At 39.1% G+C, this 11701-nt stretch overlaps 1 protein-coding gene across 7 annotated transcripts in view; it reads left to right on the top strand.

The window, feature by feature from the left end:
• The first annotated feature begins 342 nt into the window (after positions 1–342).
• Positions 343–11701, top strand: part of CDC42BPA (CDC42 binding protein kinase alpha) — a 195599-nt gene continuing 184240 nt past the window's right edge. For 5 of the 7 annotated variants that reach the window (XM_063124140.1, XM_063124143.1, XM_063124141.1 and 2 more), the window contains exon 1: positions 345–1929. In XM_063124140.1, the coding sequence (XP_062980210.1) occupies positions 1752–1929 (178 nt within the window). In that variant the 5' untranslated portion in view covers positions 345–1751. Of the gene's footprint in view, positions 1930–11701 lie in introns of all 7 variants that reach the window. The other 2 variants (XM_063124145.1, XM_063124144.1) reach the window with 2 other exon arrangements.

The following is an 11701-nucleotide window of genomic DNA, read 5'->3' as shown; positions in this document are numbered from 1 at the left end:
ATTAAGGAGTGTAAAAGCCCCGAAGGGGTGTGCGTGAGAGAGGGAGAGAGGGTTGCGTGCGTCGAGGAAAGACCCTCCTCCGCGCAGGCTGGGAGAGAGAGAACACGGAGGTTGGGGCGGCGGGAGGAGCACAAGGACCGGCGAGAGGAGCTCCAGACTCTGCTTAGCAACCGGGTCCTGCAGTAGCCCACAGGGCGTTTCCGTGCCGCTGTCCCCTCCCCTCCGTCCGCCTGTATCCCTGCATTCCGTGCTGCAAAGAGCCGCCGCCGCTGCTGCTGCAAAAGCATCTCCGCCCGTCTATACTATCCTACGGCGAGCTCTACTCCCTCCCTCCCTCCCTTCTTCTCATTCCCAACCGCTCTCCAGCCTCTGTCGCCTCTCTGCAGCTTTGCTCGCTCACTGGCTGGGGAGGGGGGGGGGGGGAGAGAGGCCGCCATGTTGGATCCTGAGACTTCAGTAGCAGCAGGAGCTTGTGCGTGAGGCGTAAAGGAGAGGAGTAGGAAAGAAGAAGGAGGTCGGCGAGGAGAGGAAAAGGAAACCGGAGGAGGGAGCACAAGCTATCACCGCGTCGTCCTGGGTTTTGTGTTTTTTTTGCCACATGAAGAAGATGCCCTGAGCACGGTGGACTGAGGCAGGGGCGAGCATCTCTTCATCCCCTGCACTGGGAAATAGCAGCAGCAGCAGCAGCAGCAGCATCTTCTGGAGGAAGGAAGCGGTGGGGGATAGAGCAGCAGCAATATCCTGACACCCTTAGTCATCCTGTCCCCCAAGACAAACAAGGAGCAGGAGGACACGCACCGACATGAAAAGGATTTGCTAGGATTATTACCAGCCCAGCTTTCTCTTAGCCGGGAGAATTTAAGGGAGGGCGAATATTATTTTCCCCTCCACGCCCTAACATCTCTCCCCCCCCCCCCCAATATAGCGGGGAGGGGAGTTAAGGAAATGAAGACTTCACGTTTATTTTTGGATAGCTGAAGACTTGGTAAAGGAAGGGAGGAATATCTATTCTACCACAGACAGCCCTGAGGAAGGGCTCTGTTCCTGGGGACTTTTCCTCTCCACCCCCCCACCCCCACTCTCTGAAGGATTGCCACTGATGCATTTTCCAAGGGGTGGTGGAGGTGGAGGTGGTGGTGGAGGAGAAGGTGGAGGAGAAGGTGGTGGTGGAGGCGGCGGTGGACACGCTCCAGCTCTAGACCTTCCAAATCCTATGCATTTTATTTTTTGCCCTCCCCTCTTCAAATATCTTTCTGCTGCTGTTTCCATGAAAGTGGATTGCTGATGCAAATTGAATGGGGATTTTACACTTTAATGATGCAGTAGGATTCATTTCGGGATTATGTTGCATGATCTGAATTTTGAATGAAGAAGGAGACCTTTAAAATCTATCTATATCTATATATGAGAGAAGACTGGAGTCAGTCTTGGGTTGATCTTTTTTAATTATTATTATTATTATTATTATTTAAATGTATAAAGTATATATTTTCTTTAAAATGTATTAAAAGAGATTTTAGGGTAATTATTTTCTTTAATATTCTGTATATATTGTATATGTCTGTGAAAAAACTGATCAAGACACAGTTCTCAGAGTGGGAATTCTGAGATGGATTGTACGTTCAGCACCATCCTTGAAGCACTGACTTTTCAACATACTTTTTAGAAATTATAATACATTCTAATGTTTTAGATTTTTGAAAAATAACTAATAATAATAAGAGAGAAGGTCCACAAAAACTGAAGCAACCATGTCTGGAGAAGTGCGCTTGAGACAGCTGGAACAGTTTATTTTGGATGGGCCAACACAGACAAATGGTCAATGCTTTAGCGTGGAAACCTTGCTGGATATACTCATCTGCCTTTATGATGAATGTAATAATTCACCCCTGAGGAGAGAGAAAAATATTCTGGAGTATCTAGAATGGGGTAAGTTTGACCATATATAGTTCACATGTATACATTCTTCTGAACTTTCTAGTGTTTGGGTGTGATTTGTATTGAACCAGCATATATTTATAGCTATGTTGTTATTGAGATAGCTTACATCTATATTTAATAATTTTTATCTGGTAAATAACCATTATTTTATATCAGGAATCCCAGATGCAAGTTTCCTAGGCAGTGGGAGTCTTACTGGCATATGCATGGCCTTTTAAGGCCCAGCATTTGAAGTTTACATCTGTAGAAAGAGTGACAGTAGCACATCATTTGACTTACCTCTGTGTGTATATAGCTGTGCTTAGATGAAAAATAATGAAATTCTTTGTCATGTACCTGAAGAGTTTGAAATAAACAAAGGGAAAGTGGAAGTATTGATGGTCAGGTGTACCCTAAGCTACTGTTGACCAGTCTAAAATAGTGAAAATGGCTAGGTAGCAGGCAAGTAAATTTGCCTTTTCCTATTCTAAGTACAGTATTGAAACACTAGGATTTTTTTAAAAAAGAAAGTCAAATGATAATTGGTGACCGAACAATGTTGGCATCATGACAAAGCTGGTTATTTATTTCCTTCTAAATATACAGTAGTTGGAATACAGGAGATGGTCACATGAGAACAGTTATTGTATGACCTTCAAGTGTCAAAGTCATATTGTAGATAAACATGCATTTAAAAGAATGTTTGACAAAAATAGCACAATAGAACAGCATTTTTATAACATTTTTAAAAACCTGTATGGTTAGAACTGGGCACATTCAATGACTAGCTGGGATTTTTATTTTAAAAAATCACTAAAAGAAAGCCATTGTGACTGTACTTTGCAAACAGAACAAAGCTAGCAGATTGTACTTCCGTATGCATTTTTGGTGCGCAAATACTTAAGGCAGTTAAGTCGCTCATGGCAGAATCCTTAACAGGTTTACTCAGAGTAAGTGCCTCTGAGTTCTGTCGGTCTTACTGTCTAATAATTGCAACCCAGGGTATTTCTACTCATAAGAAAGTCTCATTGAATTAAACTTGGCTTACTATAGGATTGTAGCCTAAGTGTTCCTTAGACACTTAATCATATCTGCATTGGTTTTGGCATTGTTTATAACAGTTGGAACCTGATATTAGGTCATATGCCTGAGCAGGTTCATTTAAAAGAAAACGAAATTGCAGTTGTTTACCAGGTAGCATGAAACAATTACTCTGATGGTGTTGTGTGTGTTTTGTAATGCTAGCACTGAGAACATAGTTTACAACAGATGACATAACTGTATTGAACAAGTTTGAATGATCAGCTTAATATCAGTGAAATAGGATAAACATCAGTGTGAGCAGGATAATAAGAACCTAGCATCTTCGGTTGTCTCAGAGATGGTTCTTTGACAAGTGTTGTTTGAAGATACTAACAATAATGCCAGATTTTAAAATGAATACTTCTGTCAGGAACTTCTGCTGAACAGTGCTGAGAGAGATAAAATTCTGTCTTGAAAAGATTATAAAATACTTTTCTACATGTGTTTCTGGAGTTTTAAATTTACATTATTCTCCCATAGAGTTCTTCAGCTCAAGAAAGGAAATATTTATTTAATTTCAGATACCCAATTTGTTAAAACACACACACCCTAGGCAAGTAGATATAACAATGGGAATTTGAAGGTAAATTGTATGATAGTGCATTTCCTGTAGGTCATATGGAAAATAGGAATGCAAAGTAAGGAATAAGGGCCATAGCCTTTCCCCCATGATTGGTCTTCAGTTAAATGAATAGATTCATGATGATTTCTTTGGGACTGTGCACACAAAGATTCTATGTGGAATCACTCTGAGCATCTGAATTTTCGCCTTCTTTAGCCTAAAGTTATAATTAGTTGATGGGTGTGAAGAATTGTAACAGCTCATTCATATATGTAATATTATAGTAAGCTACATGATTTTGAAATAGTTAACATAGGCTTGGCATAAATTTTGTTCACCGTTCTTGCAATTGGGCTTGAGATTGTCTCTCATTTATTTACTTAATTAATTTTTACTCTGCTTTTCAGCTGGAAAGGCTCCTAGACCAGCTTATATAAAATCAATAACAAACAAGATGGTCCCTGCCCATAGGCTTACCATGTGAAAAACACAATACAAAAGGAAAAGGGGATGAGAAGTGGGGGAAAGCAAATTCAGGCACCAGTTCGGAAAGTTGTGAAGTTCTTATAATGGCCAGCTTGAATGGAAGCAGTTCAAGGAGAGGAAGAGCCTGGTCTGCTGGTCTCACAGCAGAGCAGAGGCAAATAGCCCTGCTTCCTAACTCTCCCTTTGCGATAGCCTGATGGAATGGCTGCTGAGAGATGTCAGTTGATGGGGAGGAAGAGACAAATGGAGCTGGTCTCTCAACAGAGCTGATGGCTTTATTTTTCATAGTTTCTTCAACTGGAAAGTAGGATTTTCCACCTATATTTGTAAAGTACAATATATTTGTAAAGAACAAATGTTCACGTGAAGGATGGTATACCAGAAGACAATATTTTTAGTTAAAGGGATGTTTCAAATTTAATTCACACCATTGTGTTTATTATTTTTAGCTTTTATAATGTATACAAAGTCAATTTAGTGTTGAAAGTCATCTTTTTAAAATTGTTTACAACTTGAACATGTGTTAAAATGCATGCCTGCATAAATGTTTTTAGCAAACTGGTAAGCGCTTAGGTAAAAGTTTATGGAATAGTTTATAATGAAAAATGCAAAAGTAGAATGCTACATTTGTAAAAAAAATTGTTAGTTAAAGATGTGGATGCTGTTTTAAATAAATAAATACTGCCCTGAGATCCTAGTGATATAGGGTGGTATACAAATGTTTTAAATAAATAAATAATAAATACTTGTTTGTTTGTCTTTTGAGGCTCATTTAAAAATATCTAGAGCAATGTATATTTCATTTACAGTTTAATTTTTTAAGACTTTACACTGGGGTTTTAATGAGTATGATTTGGTAGCTAAGGATTATAAAATTACATAAGTACAATTACTCAGTGCTGCTAACCTTTAAGTATTCATTATGATAGGAGTTGGGAGAGAGAAAAGGCAGAAATGATGGGCATGGTTTATCTTTGAAGGCCAATCTTTATAAATCCTGGAAATACAAAACAATGTCAGCATTGAGCTACTGTATTTATTTGTGTGTACTCCATGTATACATGACCAGTTTCAGTCTGCTGTGATAGTTCTACTTAAGTGACAGAATAAGGAGATCCTTTCCATGTAGCAACTGGAGCCTGCCAGCTGGAAAGATTTGAAAATGCAAGGCATGTTGTCCTCCTTTTGTACAACAGCATCCGTTGTCGCTGGTGCTGGTGACCCTGGAGGAGGTAATGTAGGACAGGATGCAGAGGATTAGAAGAAAGACTAGAGCAGAGAAAGAATGTTAAAAGTGTGTAAATTTTTAAAACTATACAAATTATTTTTCTTAAAGGAAGATAAGATATCAACAGTCTTTAAGGTTGGAATGAAACCTTAAAGTGTCTTTAAGGTTGGAATGAAAGCTATGCTTAGGAAGCTTTTAAGGTTGCAGTCCTAATCCTTATCACATTCAATCAAAAGGAGTTGTTTAAAATTGTATTTTCAATATCCGTAATGCTTAGTATTTCTATAGTGCTATAGCACGTTCAAAGCACTTCATGTACAGTACCTCAGTAATTCTTATGATCATCATATAATGTAGGTTGGTAATATTATCCCTGTATTGCAATTTCCAGAAGTTTTGGCCTACAACTTCTATGATCCTTCACTCTTCGCTATGCTGGCTAGGGTTGATGGAAATTGTAGGTCAAAACATCTGGAGGGCTACAAGTTGCCTACCCTATCTATATTGTAAGCGGGACTGAGACTGAGAGTTACTGGCTTCCATAGGCAAAGCGTTCAAGGCAAAGTATTCAATGCAAAGGTGAGATCTGAAGGGACTTCCTGGTTCACAGTTTAATTTATTACCCACTCTTCAGTACTGCCTCATCATTTTAACTTATCTACTACAATACAATACTAATTGTTTGCATCTTTATGAATTAAAATAGCAGTGGTTTCATTTTTCAGAATCATACCAAGGCTGAAAGTATAGACTTGTCCAAAGCTACAAAAGGATTCAGAGTTAGCATGTTTTTCAGTTCAAATCTAACACAAAGCATGGATTTCCTTTTTTCTTCATCTTTTTTTACCTTAGATTGGGATGGGCAAGCCATGGCTTGCATGCGCCCCCCAAGGCCTTTTTTGTGGCCCCCCACTGTTGCCAAATTTCATGAGGCAGCCAAAAAAATCCATGTTTTGCCACCAAATTTCAGTGGTTCAGTAGCACTTGTGGCCAAAAAGGGCCTATTTAGTGTTAAAACAAGGTGCCTTATTTTAAAGTTAAATTGCCCCTTTTTGGCTACTGAACCACCAAAATTCATTGACAAACTACCAGGTTGTGGTTTATTTGTTTGTTTTTTGCTTCAGCTATACTACCATATTCCATCAGCATGGTGTCAAGAGTGTGAACCTTGCTGTGTGTAGGGGCGAAATTAGTCTTAGCAACCCCAAAATTGGCCAATTGCACTTAGATGAATAACAAAGCAATCTTGTGGTCCCCGAGCTATGAACTTCAGTTGAGGGTGGATGGGATCCAAGTGGATATTCCCTACCCCTCCCAGCCGACTCAGAAAACATTGCGGTGGTGCCTCTTCCAAGACCGTGGGAAGGGGAGGGTAGAGGAGAGTCCATGGGTCCACTGTATCCAGAAGCCTCTCCATTCCTGTCCCTGCCCACTTCCAGGTAAGCAAGCTAAGCAGGCTCAGAGATCCATCTTGTTCTAAATGCTTTTTAAGGTGGAATGGGAGGTGAAATCACCCACAGGGTTACTCTGAAAACTAGATAAAGAAATATCAAAAATATTTGAAGTGAGCGATGCAGATAATGCGCTGTAACCCATATGCGAAATCATAGTTTAAAGCAAGCTGCTGCTATAGCACTGGTGATGGTAAAGTATGTACATACATGACCACCATAGTAACTAGTATTATTAATGATTGTGTTGAGTTTTATACCACTGGAGGTAAGGGAATGGAGCTATATTGATTCTAGAATATTATAAAACATTTATTATAAAATGTTATTTCATTTGTAATTCAGTAACTCTCCTTAGGGCGCAATCCTGTGCATGTTTAGACAGAAAAAATCTTACAATTCCCAGCATGCCCCAACTAGCATAGCTAGCTGAAGAAATGCTGGGAGAGTTGTAGGACCTTTTTCTCTCTAAAAATGCATAGGATTGTGCCGTAAGTTACTCATTTGATCATGCATATACTTTCAGTATTAAAAACATACTTCTGGTGCTACTTCACTTCAGCTTTTTGTAGAGATTTGACATTTACATTTGAGCTTGTGCTTTTAGCAAAGACTGTTATATATGCTTAGCAGTATTTGAATAATACAATTCGGTGATTATATTTCGTTGGGCTTTAAAAAACAAACATAGTAAAGACTTGACGTTAATTGGAGCAGAGTTGGTAACAAATGGTAACTTCTTCAAAATACACATGTAAAAGAAAATTCTCATGGAAAGTCAAAAGTATTATACACAGCCTATATTGCAGAAGATTATATATATAATCTTTTCAGGATTGGAGCTGGAGGATGATACAGCAATATCCATATGCTTAACTATTAGCATTAATCTTGTCTCTGACCTCTTTGAGACTCAGTTCATGCACATTACTCCATCTAATTGCACACATTTTTGTAAATCAACTGCCTGTTGGTCATTCATATGAATTAATAAAGCTTTGTCTCTCTTGTACACTGGGCAGTAAATGTTTAACATAAGTTGTAATTGGTGGGAAGAGAACATGGGAGTATCCCTAATGTGAGCTTTAGATTGTCAGTTTGAAGTTACCATTTTAAGTGATAATAACAAAAACCTGCAATTAGGAATACTAGTGTAGTAACTTCTCAACATGTTTTTTCCCCCTGTGTTATTTGACCTAGTCTGCAACACGTCTCCAGATTTATTTTGGATGTATTTTTGTATGAATTGCTAAGTACTGATTAGTTTTACTGTAACTGGGTGGAAAGCATATGATACATTTAGGAATTCAGCTTTGGTTTCCAGAAGACACATATGCTGTTCCATGATGAAATATTTATCTCCTAAGGCTGCAGTCCTATGCATGCCTACTTGGGTATAACTCTCACTGAACTCAACGGGACCTTTTTCAGAGCAAACATAAAAAAAGATTGCAATGTAAATCTTAGTGTATACATACCCACACACCTGTGCATTCAACATAAATATTATTTTGACTGCAGGTTGGCCACTGTTAAGTTATTGAAAGATTTCATGGTGAACTCTAGCTCTGTATATACTGTGCCTACATTTGAACTCTAAATTTGGCCACCGGGATGCCATGGCATTCCATGTTTCTTCTGTGGCATGGGCTGAGCCAGGAAAGCCATGAGGTCCAGCACTAGCAGATGTAATCTGACATGGGCACTGAAGTTTTGCTGGTCTGTCCAACAATTCGTTGAAACCACTGGAGCAGAGGCATGGCCTGATGGCTGTGAACCAGTTAAATGACTGGGAAAAACTAGGAAGGGAGAGGAAAGGAGTATGGGGATCAGGAAAGGAGAGGACAAACAGGCAGAAACCAAGGAAGTAGGGAAGTGGTCCACAGAAGCAGGTTGGATGGGGAAGACTGTCCAGCCCTAGGTAGAGGAGCAGGACGCTAAGATTTTGCCCCAAAGTTCCAGGGAGGAAAGGAAGGTTTTTGGAAGAGATATAAGGGAAGGGAACAGTGAAGTGGAGAGCCTCTTACCTGTCATATGCATTACCTTAGGGCAGGAATTATAGCTCCAAAGCCCTGTCCCTTGGCAGGGATGGCATCCAGGATGGGAAAGATTAAGATATAGGGACACTCATCAGATTGATCTGAAAAACCACAAGAGGGAGCTGACAAAGTAAATATACTTAATCTCCCAGGGGATTGCTCACAAGGGTCTTAGGACTTCCAGGGTTTTCAAGCTTACTTTGAACTCATCTATGGGACCTGATGTTATATTTACAACATCTAGTGCTGTAACTAGGGTGAGCAGACAAGCCATACATTACCAATTTACCTGTTTAAGGCTCCTGCTTGTGGTCTTCAAGATGGAAGGCAGTGGTTTTGATGTGCCCTTTGTAGGGGACCCTATGGCAAGGGCCAAGCTTCAGTGACATTAAATGTGCTTTTAAAAACGTGTTTAAGGTGGCCACTTCAATTTTGAAGGAAAAGTTAGCTTCATGGGCCTGTGATCCAGATTGTGCTTCCCTGCCTAAAATGCACCCTCCACCGAAGCTATTTGCTCCAAGAAGTGCTGCTTACTGCAAAACGCACCTTTTAGTGGCAAGTAATAGCCCATAGTGGATGAGGGGATTTTTGTTGTGAAACCAGCATGGAGCCTTGTGAAATTTCCCCCCACCCCTTCAAAATAAAGTGGCCATTCAAAAGCATGTTTTCAAAAGTTATGCTTAACATAAGGTGTAGCTTGGTTTTGGCTTTGGGAGTGTAGGGTAGATTGTTTTTAATTTCAGAGGACTTCAGCCATGTTGATGACCGGAAACAAGGCACAAACATTTTAAGACTTTATCTACAAGTATTTTAGGAATTCCTTTTATTCCATAGTGAGATCCTTGGTATGCTTTTGCCTTGAAGAAATAAAAGAAGTTGAGTGATGTGAATAATTTTGCAAGCTACGTCATAAGCCTCGTGACATGATTAACAAACTAATTAGGGCCCAAGCATTTCTGAAGCTTAAGCATGAGTTCATTATTTTGTCTGCAAGATCCATGAGCTAGCTATTAAATGTATTTATGTTTGTAATAAATTTAATCAAGTGTTTAACAATATACTGTGATGTTTGACATAGTGTAGCTTTTCTTAAAAAGCATGAAAACAAAACATATTTGCACAAGGAACTGTTAGAATTCATCATCTCAAAACAACCAAAACTCTGAATTTCATCTAGGGCTCTGTCAAATTGTTCTGCCATGTGCAACTAAAACCTAAAACCTGTAATGACACAATCCTATGCATGTTTAAACAGAAGAATGTCCTACAACATGCCCTATGGGATTGTGTCATAACTATCAAATTATAAATCAAGTAATGATGTACCAGAAGCAGAAAGCTCAAGGAATTCTGGGTATAATTTACATATATTTTTATGTGGCTCTGTCCGGAAAAAAAACTACTATCCATGCAAACAAAGCTTTCCCCATTCTTCACTGTTGAGAGTGCTCTGCCAATGCAGTGGGGAAGCTAACACACACACACACACACACACACTCTGTCTCACACAGGGAAATAGTAAGAAACAAAAGAAAGGAAAATAAACTTGACAGCAAAAAGAAATTTAAAAAATTGAGGTGGGGAGGGGTTTTCTGTGAAGAAAGAAAGGTGTTAACATGGGGGCTTAATTTTAGCCAGTCTTCTTACACAACTCAGTACATGTGTGCATGCACATGCATTGTTGAAAGCAGACATGTGTTAGTAGGTGTTCATACAGGTTCTTCAGTGCAGTTTCCAGAGGGGTAGCCGTGTTTTCTATGGCACTTAAAAAACCTTCTTTGATATACAGTATGCTCTGATCAAGTGAAAGAGGCCTGCAATTAAAAGCAGGTTTTCATTTGCAAAGCTCCCCTCTTCGCAAGTGCAAAAGGACACTGTGGAGCAGAGAATGCTGCCTTCTTGGTGTGCCTAACTATACCTATACTGCTTAATAGATTACTAGTTTTGTCAGCTCTGACAGTGCCAGTCACTTGTTGAAGCATTGCCAGCATCAGCTCAGTTGATCCCTTCATCTGTTAGGCAGAGAAGGCCTATTTTCTGTCTAAATATGCAAAGGATCGCGCCTTAATGTGCATTAACTGCCCTGCTACACTCATAGTTGAAAAGGATACAAGAGAACTCATGAGTGGGATTTAGAAATATTGTTAAATCATATTAAAATCCTGGCTTGAATAGATCGTTCCTTTATGTCTAAGTTACTACCTCTCAATTATTTTATTGATGTGGTTGGAAATGCTTTTAATATGGAATTAAACCTTACAAAAATGTGACTGAACTAGGTCAGTCATATGCAATCTTTTGTTAACTTCAGGTTTTGTTTCTGGTTGTTTATGCACAACATGAAACTTAATAAGTGTAAAGAAATCCCCTCCATTCAGACATGTCAGTTTGCTTTATTCTTTGCACTGAAGCATAATACATTTTACTACTAAAAGTTACCATGGGTAAATTCTGCATGAAGTGCACCAATGTACTTAAATTTTCATGCATTTTTCTTAACTACATCTAGGCTTTGGGTTTTCATTCAAATTAGTTTTGCACAACATTGGTTATGCACAACATTTCAAGAGAATCTTCTTGATACAGAATTTTGCATGAATTGTGTTATTTATAAACTATATAACCACAGTTTCCTGTTCCATCTGAACCAACTATAGTTACCAGGTTAAGAACTAACCAGCATCTGAAACCATCAGATTCTATGATTAATTAACTAAGGAAGTCTTTAATCATAGTGCACTGAGAAACAAGAGGGAAAGGGGTGGAATGGATGGGCACAAGTCTCATGCATAACTTGGCTTAACAAATTAAGATATGTGCCATCTAAAAGGGACCATTGTCAAGGAGTGGTAATCCAAACCACCATAAATGCTGCTGCTGCTGCTGCTATTATTATTATTATTATTATTATTATTATTATTATTATTTGCCA

Source organism: Elgaria multicarinata, chromosome 4, assembly GCF_023053635.1.
Source record: "Elgaria multicarinata webbii isolate HBS135686 ecotype San Diego chromosome 4, rElgMul1.1.pri, whole genome shotgun sequence".
In the NCBI taxonomy this organism is placed as follows: Eukaryota; Metazoa; Chordata; class Lepidosauria; order Squamata; family Anguidae; genus Elgaria; species Elgaria multicarinata.
The sequence above is the reverse complement of the archived record's forward strand: the minus strand, read 5'-3'. Positions and strand labels throughout refer to the sequence as shown.